The sequence below is a fragment of the Geospiza fortis genome, unplaced genomic scaffold (genome assembly GCF_000277835.1).
Source record: "Geospiza fortis unplaced genomic scaffold, GeoFor_1.0 scaffold153, whole genome shotgun sequence".
In the NCBI taxonomy this organism is placed as follows: Eukaryota; Metazoa; Chordata; class Aves; order Passeriformes; family Thraupidae; genus Geospiza; species Geospiza fortis.
The window spans coordinates 239926-255146 of NW_005054498.1; the positions used below are offsets into that span (position 1 = coordinate 239926).

Below are 15221 nucleotides of genomic sequence, written 5' to 3' on the forward strand. Positions count from 1 at the left end.
TGCAGCTCCGGGCGCTGCCGCCAGGTGGCGGCCGAGGGACCGGGACCGGGATGGGCTCGGGATTGGATCGGGATTGGGACCGGGATGGGATCGGATGGGATCGGGATCGGGATGGGATCGGGATCGGGACCGGGATGGGATCGGATGGGATCGGGATCGAGATCGGGACCGGGATGGGATCGGGATCGGGATTGGGATTGCAATAGGATCAAGATCAGGATTGGGATCAGGATTGGAAAGGGATCAGAATGGGATTGGGATTGGGATTGGGATCAGGATCAGCAGCGGGACCAGGATTGGGATTGGGATCGAGATCAACACTGGGATCGGGATCAGGATCAGAATTGGGATTGGGATCAGGACTGGGATCAGGACAGGGATTGGGATCGGGATCGGGACCAGGATCAAGATTGGGATCAGCACTGGGATCGGGATCAGGATCGGGATCGGGATTGGGATTGAGATTGGGATCAGCACAGAGACCGGGATAGGGATTGGATTGATCAGGATCGGAATCAGTACAGGGATCAGGATCAGGATGGGGATAGAGATGGGGATCTGGAACAGCACAGGGATAGGGACCAGGATTGGGATTGGGACAGGGATTGGGATGGTATTTTGGGTTTGGGTTGGTCCCGACTCTAAAGGGAGATGGTGAAAAACAGGGAGAGTTGCTTGTAACATGGGAAGACAGCGGTAGGAAAAGGCATAAAAGTTTAAAACTGAAAGAGGGGAGATTTAGATATTTGGGACAAACCCCCCATGAGCTGCAGCTGCCCCATCCCTGGAAGTGCCCAAGGCCAGGCTGGAGCACCCAGCTCTGTGGAAGGTGTCCTGCCCATGGCAGGGGTGGCCCTGGATGAACTTTGAGCTCCCTTCCACCCCAAACCATTCCGTGAGTCCATGACACACCTGGGTGGGGAATCCTTGTGCATTTTTGACAGCCCAAGGTAACTTTGCATTGCTTGGCCTGAAGAAAACATTGAGAGGTGTCGACATCAGGGATCCAAACCCTCCTGGCTTTCCAGGGAGCAGCACGAGCCCAAAGCAGAACTGCCCAATCTCACACTGACATTGCTCAGTGTCCATCCCCAGCAGCTCCTCAGCCACCAGGACTGACCTCACAAAATCCTGGAAATCCTGGGAGCAGCTCCTGTGCTGGGATTTTTAAACCCCATGAAAATTATGCCTTGAGAGGGCTGAGCTGGAGCAGAGGCTGGGCAGAGGTACAGAATAAAGCAGGGATTTATTCAAAGCATCTCCTCCATGGATCCACCTTGGGCAGCACCAGAGCCCAGCCAGGGCTGCACCCAAGATGAACCAAAATGGCCCCAAAATGCACGGCCGGGCACGGGGTCTCTCCCTGGGATCAGTTCTGCTCCATTTGCATCTTGCAGTTCATTGTCCCATTCCAGCTTTAGCCCATCCAGTCCCACCCTGCTTGTTTTTCTCTCTCCAGCCCACGGGGTTTGTGCTCCTGGGCTGAGATTTGGATCATTTGTCCTTGGTGCCCAGCTGGAGCAGGAATTGTTTTGTCTCCCTGCTCTGTGCACAGAGCTCACCATCCCATCATGTGAGCCCAGAGCCACACACTAAAGCAGCACAGAACCTGAAAATTTTTTTCTGTAAAATAGAAAAGCTCAAACCTGAGACATAAAAAACACCAATCCACATTTTTCAGCCCAGATGAGAACTTTCAACTTCTTGTTTCAGCCTGGCTCTGTCACACTTCCCCTCGTCTGCCTGGAAGTGACTCTGTTGTCAGATGCCTCTTCCTTTTCCCTGCTTTGGGCCTCTCCTGCCCACCACAGCCACCAACTCCTTCTGTTTGCAGGTTCCCAGCTCCAACCAGCAAAGATTTAAGGGACAAAAAAAGCTTACAAGCAGTATTTTTCTCCCTCCTACACAACATTTCTGATGCCCTGAAAGGTACCTGTTATTTCCTGAAGCGAGCTCAGACCTCCTGCACAGCGTGTGAGAAACAAGGGATAAACAAGGGGATATATCCTGTCCCACATCTGAAACCCAACTTCACAAGAACTATGCACTAAATGACACATGATAACGGGGAAGGAGATGCCAGCTGCCCTAATGAATGGTGGTGAGCAAGGCTGGAAAAATAAATGATATAATAATCTCTTATTATACTCCCTTTGACATAAATGAATCTTGACCCGGAACAACGGTGCTGCTTTCCAAGGGAAAATAACCAGGGTGAAGTTTTAATCATGAGTCAGGAGGCCACCGCAGGGTGGTTTGTTAGAATTTTGCTTCAGCTGGTAAATTTTGTGGAAAATCGAGGATGGGGTGAGCAACTTTCACACAGAAATTCCAATTCCTGCCTCTTGGGGGGGCCGGGGAAGGGGCTGCTGACCCCCAGCCGCAGGAATCGGCTTTTGGAAGCCCCAAGGAGATGTTCAAGGCTCTGGAAGAGCCCTGTTGTTTCACCATGGAACAGCCCAAAATATATCCAGGTTCTTCCCTTTCGGCCGGTGGGAACTTTCCTGAGATTAATTGGGAATGACTGGAGGCTCAGGTTCCTGCTGGGGATGCACATGTTGTTCCTTTGGTTGGGTTTTTGGGAGTCTCATTTGCTTTTTTTTATTGCTCAGCCCTACAATGGTCATGGGAAAAAATCCCTGGGAAATGCGCATTGAGAAAGAGGAGATGGGGGAGGAAGAGCCTCCCTCCCATTGATCCTATTTATCTATTTATCCTATTTTCCCATTGTTCCCAGTGTCCTGCAGGAATCTTTCCTAGGGAGGAAGGATTAAGAACTGGCTCCACCAGAACACAGGGCCCACATAAATATAAACCTGGAAAGGAGAAGCTTCCAGGGAAACCTCAGAGCATCTTTCAGGGCCTAAAGGGGCTCCAGGAGAGCTGGAGAGGGACTGGGGACAAGGGACAGAGGGACAGGACACGAGGAATGGCTCCCACTGGCAGAGGGCAGGGATGGATGAGGAATTAGGAAGAAATTATTCCCTGTGAAGGTGGTGAGCTCCTGTCACAGGCTGCCCAGAGAAACTGGATAGGGACGCTTAAAACTTGTAGCTGAAGAGAAGAAAAGCCCAATGTGCTCTCACAAGGTGTGTGGCAGAGGAAAATGTTCTTTATTTTGATGTCTTTATTTATTAAAAAAAAAAAAAAAAAAGGAAGAGCTGCACGCATTGCTATTCATCATTATTATACATGGTGTTTGTACTGGGATAAATGAAATTAAAGTAACAAACAGAAAAAAAACCCAGGCTGGTTGAGAGCAGTGGTTCCCCAGCATCGTGTCTCCAGCACGGGCTGGGATCAGAGGTTAAAGATGGATAAAAAGGAGATAAAAGTAGAAGAAAATAGAAAGTGGCTTTTTATGAATTACATGCCTGGGTGAGAAGTTTCTTCCTGACCCGGGCACACCTTACCAGCCACACTCATGTGTTTGTATTTGTTATTTGTATCTCTCCGTGCCAAAACACACAGGACAAATCCCTAAATCAGATTCCTGGGGCTTTCTCTTCCAGCAAAGCCATTCCAAAGGAATTTTTTTTTTTTCCAGAGGCTCACAGGGAAGAGAACTTGGGAAGGAGAAGGCAGCTGAGCTCCTCGGCTTCACAAGGGGAGCTGCACCTGGAATTGGCACCTTGGGAAGGAAGGGGGCATTGTGGTCACAATTGGCACTTTGGGAAGGAACGCAGGCATTTTGGTTACGATTGGCACTTTGGGAAGGAACGGGGCACTTTGGTCACAATTGGCACCTTGGGAAGGAACGGGGGCATTTTGGTCACAAGTGGCACTTTGGGAAGGAATGAGGCATTTTGGTCACAATTGGCACCTTGGGAAGGAACGTGGGCACTGTGGTCACAGTTGGCACCTTGGGAAGGAATGGGGACATTTTGGTCACGATTGGCACTTTGGGAAGGAATGAGGCATTTTGGTCACAATTGGCACCTTGGGAAGGAATGGGGACATTTTGGTCACAAGTGGCACCTTGGGAAGGAACGGGGCATTTTGGTTATGATTGGCACCTTGGGAAGGAATGGGGGCATTTTGGTCACAAGTGGCACCTTGGGAAGGAATGGGGGCATTTTGGTTGCGATTGGCACTTTGGGAAGGAACGTGGGCACTGTGGTCACTTATCTCAGCGATACCTCACCTCTCTGAGTGCCTTTACTCTGTGGTGCAGCAAACACCGAGGGTGAGCTCCTGCAGAGCCAGCAGTGCAGCTGTGCCCACGCGGGACATCCCGTGCCCTGTGGGTGGAAATCACGGGATCACAGAGCAGGAGGCTTGGCAAGTTCCAGGCTGGCCCTCGTTAAGTGTTTCCTGATTATTTCCCTCCTTTTCCCCCCAGCTTAATCCCATCTTTTCCTGTCCCATCCTCTCCCAGCCCCAGATTTCCTCCCCTTCCAAAAACCAATTTCTGTGTTCGGGAGCTCTTTGCCTCCCAACCCTTTTTAGGACTGAAACACCGTGAGCCACTTCCCTCCTTCCTCGCTGACAGCTTTTCCACGCATCCCAATTGCTCCTCATCTTTCCCAAAAAGGGGAAAGCATTAAATAAAAGCATCCCAGGCAGGGTCTGAGGGCAGTGGAAGGGTTAATTCCCATGTCTGGAGGGTGATATTCTATTTTATTCAATCCCAGTGGTGTTTTTTCCAACACCACAGAAAAGTACTGAGACCCTTCCACATTTTCCTACATTTTCTTACATTCCTTTCCATTTTTTTCTAGACTATTTCCCCCATGTCTGCCAGTGTTTAAATCCAGGATACAAGACGATGGTTTTTACTGCACTTATAAGTGGTTGCTGCTGATGAATCAGCACATAAAATAGGCTAATTAATGACTTTTGGAATAACTAACACCCCCCAGGCTTCCGCTTTACCTAAAGGGATCATATTTATCCAGAGACAAGTGCTAGCAAAAGAGAAATACATTAAAATAATCCAGAAATCCCACTACTACATGGAGTAAATTGCAGGGAAAAAAAAAAACCCAAAACACTTAGCAGGCTATTTTTTCTTCATTAAACGTGATGAGCTCATAAAAACCCAATTAATTAGTCAGAGTGATGTGAATGACTCGTCAGAGCTAATTTTAGCAGCCTAAAGTTAGCCAGCATTTCCACAGCAGCCGTTTCATCTCCTTCAGCAATAAATGGAGGGGGATGAACACTTCCAGGAAAAACTCATCCTGCTGCCCTCAGCCCCCCAAAAACCTGGGGAAGGTGGAGTGAACTCCCCTGTGGAGACAGAAGAGCTCCAGTAACCACAGAGAGCAGCCAAACACTGAATTTCTCTGCTGTTAAAGGCAGGCGAGATCAACCCCCCAAGCTCCAGTACGATTATTTTACGTTTGCAGGGTAATTAAACACAATGCAAATGAACTGCAATCATCAGGGGCAAAAAGCATGATGAGGCATTGCTCACTGGATAATTACAGAGATGTGCAGAGCAGGAACTTCCACGTCACACACACCTTCAGAGCGTTTTCCTTTTTTTCCCAGCTTGAGCCCACAGAGGAGTTGTTGGATTTCTCCATGAAGGATCGTTTTTACACAGCCAACCGAGACAAGCATTTTTCATTTTGACAAAATCGCCCTGTTTGTTCTCCAGATTGATCCTTGTCTTTGCAAGGAAGTGCAACACGCTAAGAGGAAAGGCGAAATGAAATGAAAGAGGATTTGATATAAAACATTGCACATCTCACTCCAGACATGATCTCCTCAAGGCTCAACCTGATTTTGCTGATTTAAAACTGGAGGTCTTGTTCTGATTTTTTTTTTTTTTTTTTACCTCCTGCATCCCTCCAGGTGCTGAGGGAGCAGTACCCCAGGGAATGGCTCATGATTAGGGAATGAAAGCTCTCCAGGATCCCACTGAGGATCCCACAGGACTGGGCAGGGTGTGAGCACGTGTCCAAAGCCACCCAGGAACACTGGGGTCACTTATTCCCTTGTCCTACAAAGAACAGCCCCATAGATTCCACAGAGGAGCTCTGGGATGAGGCTGCACCTGAGGAATCATTTGTTGGGAAAATGGAGCTTCAGAACCTCCTGGAGAGACTGGGAATGGACTTTCCAAACCGCTGAGGCAGCTTTGAAACCCAGAGGGCCCAGGGCATGGTTTGTGTGCCCTGCCGAGGTCATTCTGTGTCCCTGGGGACAGCCAGCCCCAGTCCCTGCAGGGGAGGAAGGGTCACAGAGGGTTTGCTCGAGGGGCTCTCTGGGCATCCCAAGTGGCAGCTGCTCCCTTGTGCCCACAGGTGTCCCTGGCAGCCCAGCAGGGTGTGACAGGGTGTGACAGAGCGTGTGACAGTGTGGGCACGCTGGCAGCGAGGTCTGGGATACAAACACTGCTGTACACGAGTTCATTGTTTGCATCCGAGGAGCTACGAGGGGACAGTTTGTTGGGAGGGGTTCCAACAGCAGGAAAAGTCAGATTTGGGACTCTATGGAGAGCCTGCTCAAGGTCACAGCTGCTTTCCTGTAGGAAACCTCTCCAGGAGGCTGGCTGGAAGCTGTCACCGGCTCTTCAGGGTCCTCACAGCTGCTGACGAGGGCAACGGCGCTGAGGGACTTTTGGCCGTACTTGATCTCCAGGGCTGACTTCTCCGCTTGCTTCTCCCGCGTCTTCTCGGCGCGGCTCCACTCCTGCTCCTTCTGCTCCAGCTGCATGGCGCTGCAGTGAGGGGCGTACACCTCCGTGGTCTCCTCGAACTGCAAGCAGTCCACCTTGTAGTACTTCTTCTTGACGTGCAGCACGTCGTTGAACCTGTGGCCCCACAGGATCTCTCTGGGCACGTAGGAGCTGCGCGACTGGTGGGACGTCCCCGTGGAGTCGCCCGTGTAGACGAACGTCACCAAGATCTCAAAGTTGTCCTTGGCCAGAGCTTTGCGGTCCAGGCCGTACAAGGGGCTGTCGCTGTCGATCTCGTGGACGACGGTGACAGGTGTGACCAGGATGATCTGGTCATTGAGCAGCTTCAGGTCGCGGTACTCCATGGTCATCCTGCCCTCCTTGTCCTCCTTGTAGCGCAGCAGCTGCGCGCGCACCGAGCCCTCCACCATGTGGTTGGGCCGGAAGTCCCCGATGCGCCACATCAGGCAGAATTTGTCATCCCTCAGCCCAACCACGGCGTAATAGCTGAAACGGATGGTCTGGGCCCTCTTGCGGGCCGTGGCCATCTTGGCCAAGGCCGCCCCGATGATGAAGGTGTCGATGATGCAGCTCAGCACCGACTGCAGGATCACCATGAGGATGGCGAGCGAGCACTCCTCGGTCACGCAGCGGTAGCCGTACCTGTGGTGGTACATTTGAGTTAAATGGAAACCTTTGTAACCTTTGGAAACCAATGGAAACCTTTGTAAAGGTTTCTTTTTAAGTGAGACCACAAACACCCTCTTGGCACTTATTTCTCTTCATGCATTTTCATATTTTCTTTCTAACGAAAAGAGGGTGAATTGTGGCGTTGCATTTATTTAAATTGTATGCTCTGTCTCACCCTTCGATAATCTACAATTTATTCCAAGCCTGTGATCCTCCCCTGAGGTATCATGGATCTGTAATCCCATTGGCCAAGTCTTATTCTGCACCCACTTTGAATTTCCCTGTCAAGCTGTGCGAGGCAGACCAGGCTCTCTTGGCCCTTTTCTCCCTCTCTCCCCCTTCCCCTCTTCTCCCTCAGAAACCCCAATATTGGGGATGGGACCCCCAAAAACCCTCATCTAATGAGCACCTCAGAGCCGTGTGGAGTCTCCTTGCCTGCCTGCTGCTACCACCAAACAAACAACTTACGGGGCCAACCAAGGGCCCTCAAAGGAACAACAGCTCGTACCCGATGGTGGTCTGGGTCTCCAGGGAGAACAGGAAGGCTCCCGTGAAGCTGTGCACGTTTGCCACACAGGGGGTGACCCCCTCGTCGCTGAACAGGTCCCCGTGCTGGACGGCAATCAGCCAGAACACCAGGCCGAAGAACAGCCACGAGAGCACGTAGGACAGGGAGAAAATCACAAACATGTGGCGCCACTTGATGTCCACCAGCGTGGTGAAAATGTCCACCACGTAGCTCTCCCACTCCCCGAAGATGTGCTTGAAGTAGACGTTGCAGCTGCCATCCTTGTGGAGGAATCTCTTCTGCAGCCTTTTCACCTCCTTTTCCGGGCTGTCCCCGCAGGTGCCGCGGTAGCTGACTTTGTTCCCCTGGATATTTACGGGCCTGTAGCAGCCACTTTGGTCATTCATCTTCCTCATCTCTGCCTCAGCTTACAGAAGGTCCCAGGAGTTGTTCTCTTTGTTCATTGGAAATCTGTGAAATAAAGGAGAAAATCTGGTTTTATTTGGATTTCCAGATCTGATCCCATTTACCCCTGGAGCTGGATGGAGCAAAAAAGAACCACTGCAGAGCAAGGATAAGACACAAGGATTGCTCCCAGGACCTGAGCTAACCTCTCTTGGTTTTGTTAAAACTTGGATTTCTCAGAGACATTTGGCATTGCACAGTGGGGACTGCCCCAGGTGGCTTAAAAATTTCCATCATGGGTAATTTTTGGAAGGGTACAGGCTGTGACATCCATCACACATCTTTGCTCAAAAGCAGGCCTGGAAATACGAGGCAGCTACAAATTCAACCAGTTAGAAATGTCCCTATCAACCCTAAAATTTGGTCTGTAGATGAAAAGAGAAATCCAAACCTTTGTGGTGACCCTATTGTGAGTAACTCCTTTAATGATCCCATGAAGCAACATTAAAAGCAGGATGAGCTTCCCTGAGAAGTCACAAATGGCACAAACCACTTAAATTTGGCCAAATATCAGAAGTAATTAATTGCTTTTTGCAATTTTCCTTGTTTTCCTCCTTTAGGAAAAAAAAATATAGGGAAATCCCCTTATTTAGAGGTAAAACTTCAATCACATGGGCAGGGAAATTCAGTGCTGGTATGTTTTAATCAAAAAATGTATCAAACACACGATCATCCATCATTATTTATGTTCCAGAAAAACCTGCTCTTGTGAAGTGAACTTGACTGAGCTGGTGCTACAGTGGCATGTTTGTTCAATTTGGAGAAAATTATTTACATTTCAAATGAAAAGAAGAAATCCCTCTGAGGTCCTGGAAAGCCTCTGAAATCCTTCCTTAAAGCAAACAAAAAAATATCCGGCTGCCAAAAATATTTAAATCTTGATTAATGAGTTTGGAACAAACAGGGAGGGTGTTCATGGAGGTTGTGGGTGACACAGATTTAGGAAGTGATGTGGATTAGGAGATTCCTCTGTCAGAGCAGAGAGGAACTGAGCAGGGCCAGTCCTGGGCCATATTCAGTGACCAAGAATAAGAATTATGTTAGAAATTGAGACCTCATCACCTGAAATCCAATAAAAACCACGACATTTAAAAAGGCAAATCCTTTTCCTGCAGGTCTCCAGCTCATTTCATGGCATCCCAGCCATTAACACACAAACCAGTCAGAAGGGATGGGGACACAGCAGAAAAATTCCAATTTTTTGCTAATTTTGTGCTTCTAACTCATATTCTTAAAGGAAAAAAAAAAGAAAAACCAAACCTAATGTTTTTGTGGGAAACCTGTCATTATTCTTCCAGAAACTGCAAGTTTTTGATGGAAAAATGACAAGCTCTTTTCCCACCTTTAAGTTGGTTTCAGGGTTCAGATGTAGGTTTTCAGTGGAGCCAAGAAATCCATGGAAAATGAATTTAAGAATAGTGAATTTCAGAAAAACCAGCTTTCCTAGGGGAATTCTTTTCCTCAGGTCCTCACTCCCTTTGCCTGAGCAGAAATGACTGCACAGACTTCCAGGCAGAGGAGAGTCAGGCCCAGGAGTGTAAAATATATTGGATGGACTGGATTAACAGCCCAAGAACTCTCCCCTCATCCAAGGAACAATGACAAGCATGCGGAGACATTCATCCAAAAACACTTAAAAGCCAAACATAGTTTCCATTTCTTTTTTTTTTTTTCTCTTTTTTTTTTTTCCAGTCCAGAAATGAATGTGACATATGGTGTCGTAGCCTCAGAATGTGGCCTTCATTAAAAAACACAACATTAATGCTTCCAAAAATACTTCTTGGAATAGGGTCTTTGGAAACATTCATATGACTTGCTTTGCTCAGAGTTTTAAACAAACACTGCAGCCTGCTCTATTGAAGACACTTGACCCAACATTCTCAAAGTTGTGTTTAACAACAAACAAAAACTGGAAACTGTTGAGGGTTGGTTTTTTTGGTTGTTGTTTTTTTTTTTTTTTAAGGACCTCAGAACGTGAGGTGTGAAAATGTAGTGAACAGCAATCAGGAGCCAATATGACCTTAAATAAAAACATTTGTAGGGCTTTGTGTTGAGGGGCAGCTCCAACCTCTCTCCTCTGACAGGGGCAGGACCCAGGGAACGCTGGAGCTGGGTCAGGGGAGGTTTTGTTGGATTTTGGGAAAGGTTCTTCCCCCTGAGGGTGCTGGGCACTGCCCAGGCTCCCCAGGGAATGGGCACAGCCCTGAGGGTGCCAGAGCTCCAGGAATGTTTGGACAGCTCTGCCAAGGATGCCCAGGGTGGGATTTTGGGGTGTCAGGGCCAGGAGCTTCACTGGATGATCCTTCATCCCTCCCAACTCCATATCCCATGATTGTACTGCTTTTCGTATTGGCTGCTCCAAACCAGAGCTCCTTGAAAGTACTCCCAAACAACCCAGCACTCTAAAAGGGACTCAGATTTACAAATCAGAGGCTCCTGAGTGGATCCCACTCTCTGCTGTCACCATCAGAAAATCTTCACATTTCCAAAATTGTGTTTCACTGGCACCACCTTCGGATTTTGGTGGGGAGAACCTTGGATGGTGGCACACACAGCAATGGGGTAAGGGCCACTCTGATTTTCTGGTTATCTGCCACAACCAGGAGACAATTTTGATGTGGAGGTGTTTGGGGAACTCTGATTCTACACAGGGTTTCTCCTAAGCACAAGCTGTATGTATAGAAATATTCCAGTGGGTGTCTGAGATGGGTTTTTGGCTGGTACAGGAAGCCAGGGAACAGGTTGGGACTTCCCAAAACAAACCAAAGTCTGCAATAAGAAAGGGAATGTGATGTAGAGCTCCCTAAACCAAAACCAAAAATCCAGCCCTGGAGCTGGATGGAGCAAAAAAGAACCAGTGCAGAGCAGGGCTAAGAGACACGGATTGCTCCAAGGACCCGAGTTAAGCTTTCTTGGTTTTGTTAAAACTTGGATTTCTCAGAGGCATTTGGCATTGCACAGTGGGGACTGCTACAGGTGACTTAAAACCCCAAACTGCAGAGTGGACACTGCTCCAGGCTACCTAAAACCTCAAATTACACAGTGGACACTGCCCCAGGTGACCCCAAATCCCAAATTACACATTGAACACTGCTCCAGGTCACCCAAAATACCAAATTATACAGTGAACACTGCCCCAGGTTACTTAAAACCCCAAATTACACAATGGGCACTGCCCCAGGTGACCCAAAATCCCAAATTATACAGTGGACACTGCCCCAGGTCACCCAAAACCCCAAACTGCTCCATGGGAACTACCCCAGGTGACCTAAAACCCCAAACTACACAGTGGACACTGCCCCAGGTTACCTAAAACCCCAAATTACACAATGGGCACTGCCCCAGGTGACCCAAAATCCCAAATTATACAGTGGACACTGCCCCAGGTCACCCAAAACCCCAAACTGCTCCATGGGAACTACCCCAGGTGACCTAAAACCCCAAACTACACAGTGGACACTGCCCCAGGTTACCTAAAACCCCAAATTACAGTGGACACTGCCCCAGGTGACCCAAAATCTCTGGAAAGAGCCTCCTCAGCCACTCCTGCCCAGTATTTTGGGTGTGTTTAAACATAATCCAAAAATGCACTTTTCAAGGGCACCTCTTCAAGTCTCTCAAGTGGAATAATAACAACAATAATAATTAATAATCAATAATCATGCATCATAATTAATAACTCTCTGACGTTGATGTTGCTCAGAACATTCAGGTCCAGGCCCACCCTTGGGTGCTCCTGGATTATGTGAATCAAATTGTGCTCCTGGATTATGTAAATCAGTTGTAGGGTCTGTCCCTCGTTCCTGGGGACACCATGGAGCAGAAACGTGATTTCCCTGTCCCAGGCCAGCCCAGGGAGTTTGGGAACCCAGCTGTTTGTCCCTCCCTCTGCTGAGGCATTCTGAATTCTGCGGAACACTCAGCAGAATCTGATTATCACCAAATTATTACCAAGGGCCACAGAGTCCCAACCTGACTGTGACCTTCAACCTCAGGGTCGTTTCAAAAGCCTGATGTTCCAGACTGGGAATATTTGACACATCCCTAAGAAAGCCCCACGATTCCATGAGAGGTCCTGTTACCTGGTAAAGATTAACAAAGGGGGTGGGGGAGGATTTAAAAGCATTCTCTACTCACTAAAGCTCAGGGATCTGTTGTTGCAAATGACTCTCAGATGTTGCCAGGAAGCGTTTTCACCTTCCTCTAACACTGACACATAAACCCTCCCCCTTTTCTGCCTTGCTTTTACTTTCTGTGGGTTTTTTCCTGGATTTCTGGGCATGTTTGTGCACATCATGAGCCTCCCCTTGCACTGCAGCACAGCTGAAGTTTTGTTTGCTCTCTGCTCTTATAAATGTGTTTCCCTCCTTCAAATGAAGGTTTGTCAGACATAAAAATAAAGCAGCCAAGCCAGGCAGGGCGGTAGGAAGGCAGAAATACAGAAATCTCAAAAGATTTATTTAAATGGCAGAGAGTTGTTCTAAAGAATAAATGTATCAGAGGTCTGAAACCAGAATAATTGGTAATTATCTGAGCCAAGGCCTGGATTTTACTGGGCTGGATGCTGAAATGCTCAGGGAGATACAGAAGTGCTGCAGAGATCTGTGTTCAGGGGCTCCACACTGAACCCCCAAACTGATAACACTTTAAAAATTTCACCCCAACCAGACACAGGAGGAAATTCCTGTATCTCAAAGGTCATAGAGGAGTGCAGTGGCAGAACCAGGAACAAACCCAGCACCCACTTTTACCCACTGAAGAGCTGCCACAAAGCAAACACCAGTAGGAGCGGATTTTCTTATCACATTTCTATTTTCATGTAGTTCCTCTTGAGCAGAGCAGCTGTGCCAGAACAACTCCAGCTCCTGACTGTCAGCTCGGCTCAGAACAGGCACTCCAAAGCCTCGAGCTTCAAGCTGAGCCTTTCAAAGGCTTCCACTGGATGTAATTGTCAATTTAATCCCGATATTTGGAGTTCAGGACTCAGTGTTTTGTGAGGATAATCCCTCTTGCACCGTAACCTAATACCTAACAAATTGCTGCTACACCCCTTTTATGACTCCCTTTTCCCATTGTGTAAACAATAGGGGTGAATTTTTGTTCGGTGACAACTTCACTCAACAGCCTGTTTGTAAAACATTAAGCAAAACAATGTGAAGATATGGCTTCCAGGATAATTCTGTTCTGAGATCCAATCAAAAAGAAAACAACCCCAAACCTCCAAATTAAATTGGGTCTCTCTTAAATGGGTAATAATCCCTCTCACCCCCACACTCAAAGTGGTGTCTCTCTCTCTCTCTCTGCAGTGTTGCTTTAGCCATCACCTCAGTTTTCTGCTTCATTTTGGAAATGATCTGAAAGGTTTCCAGTTTTAGTCATTGTTGTGTAACCCTGGAAGGGTTTCAGCTCCGAGACCACAAATGTGACAAGTCAGAACCTTCAGGGCTGCTTTGGGATTGGCTCCAAGGCTTGTTCCTTAAAACAAAATCCACCACCCACAAAACCTAAATAAATCCATTGCAGGACAGCATTAAGGCTCTTCCTTCTTTCCTTTCCTTCCTTCCTCTCACTCTTTTTGTTGCAAAGGGACTTTTCCTGCTGCTCACAGCCAATCCTCCTGCTTCTGGTCTGTCCTCCCACCGTCCCAGGCTGCTCCAAGCCCAGCCTGGCCTCGGACATTCCAGGGATGCAGGGGCAGCCACGGCTGCTCTGGGCACCTGTGCCAGGGCATCCTCACCCCACAGCCAGGAATTCCTTCCCAATATCCCACCCAACCCTGCTCTTGGTCAGTTTGAGCCAACTGATTATCCTGGGATAGTCCAATATTCCTGTGCCCCTTTATCCAGGGATATTCCAATATTCCTATATCCCTTATCCAGGGATATTCCAATATTGCTGTGCCCCTCTATCCAGGGATATTCCAATATTCCTGTGCCCCTTATCCAGGGATATTCCAATATTCCTATATCCCTTATCCAGGGATATTCCAATATTCCTGTGCCCCTTTATCCAGGGATATTCCAATATTGCTGTGCCCCTTTATTCAGGAATATTCCAATATTCCTGTGCCCCTTATCCAGGGATATTCCAATATTCCTGTGCCCCTTATCCAGGGATATTCCAATATTCCTATATCCCTTATCCAGGGATATTCCAATATTGCTGTGCCCCTTTATCCAGGGATATTCCAATATTCCTGTGCCCCTTATCCAGGGATATTCCAATATTGCTGTGCCCCTTTATTCAGGAATATTCCAATATTCCTGTGCCCCTTATCCAGGGATATTCCAATATTCCTGTGCCCCTTATCCAGGGATATTCCAATATTGCTGTGCCCCTCTATCCAGGGATATTGCAACATTCCTGTGCCAAATTATTCAGGGATATTTCAACATTCCCGTGCTCCTTGCCCATGAATATTCCAATATTCCTGTTCACTTTATCCTGGGATATTCCAATATTCCTGTGCCCCTTATCCAGGAATTTATTTTTAAATAAAAAATATTTTTAAATCATTTTTATTATTATTTGGTTTAACTTATGTTTCATGTTTCAATGAATTTTGAATTATTAGATAGGTTTACATAATATATTTTATTTAAAATGTTATATTTATGTTTATGTATTAGTAAAAGAAAATTTATTGTTGGTTTTTTAGATTTATATATGTTTTTATATATGGTATATTGTATTTATATATGTTATATATTATTTATATATGCTTTTTTATTAGAGTTTTGTTATTTTTGTAGAGTTGTATGTTTTAAATTTCTGATATTGGTTAATAAGCTATTTAATGTGAGAAAAGCAGCACAATCCCACACTGGAATGGGGCAGCTGGGCCACCGCCATCCCCTCCTCGTGCCTGGAAATTCCTGGTGCAGGTTGTGTCCCTGCAGCTGAGAGCCATTTGTATTTTGATATTCAGCA

At 47.4% G+C, this 15221-nt stretch overlaps 2 protein-coding genes across 2 annotated transcripts; one reads left to right on the plus strand and one right to left on the minus strand.

Moving 5' to 3' along the window:
- Positions 1-94: 94 nt before the first annotated feature.
- On the plus strand, positions 95-4347 carry LOC106632001 (uncharacterized membrane protein YFL067W-like). The gene is made up of 2 exons (XM_014310201.1): positions 95-518; positions 4343-4347. Exons 1-2 carry the CDS (start codon positions 95-97, stop codon positions 4345-4347), a joined length of 429 nt encoding a protein of 142 aa, XP_014165676.1.
- A 1009-nt stretch (positions 4348-5356) lies between these two features.
- On the minus strand, positions 5357-8291 carry KCNJ16 (potassium inwardly rectifying channel subfamily J member 16). The gene is made up of 2 exons (XM_005428669.2): positions 7827-8291; positions 5357-7291 (listed from the first exon to the last, which is right to left on the minus strand). The coding sequence occupies exons 1-2, from the start codon at positions 8240-8242 to the stop codon at positions 6427-6429; spliced, it is 1281 nt and encodes a 426-aa protein (XP_005428726.1). The 5' UTR covers positions 8243-8291; the 3' UTR covers positions 5357-6426.
- Positions 8292-15221: the final 6930 nt, after the last annotated feature.

Excerpts from the sequence above, each read along its gene's own strand:
- LOC106632001 (XM_014310201.1), top strand. The coding sequence starts at position 95 with ATGGGATCGGGATCGGGATGGGATCGGGATCGGGACCGGGATGGGATC.
- KCNJ16 (XM_005428669.2), bottom strand. The coding sequence starts at position 8,242 with ATGAGGAAGATGAATGACCAAAGTGGCTGCTACAGGCCCGTAAATATC. Across the intron at positions 7,292-7,826 it reads GAGACCCAGACCACCATCGG|GTACGGCTACCGCTGCGTGA; the intron begins GTACGAGCTGTT and ends GTACCACCACAG.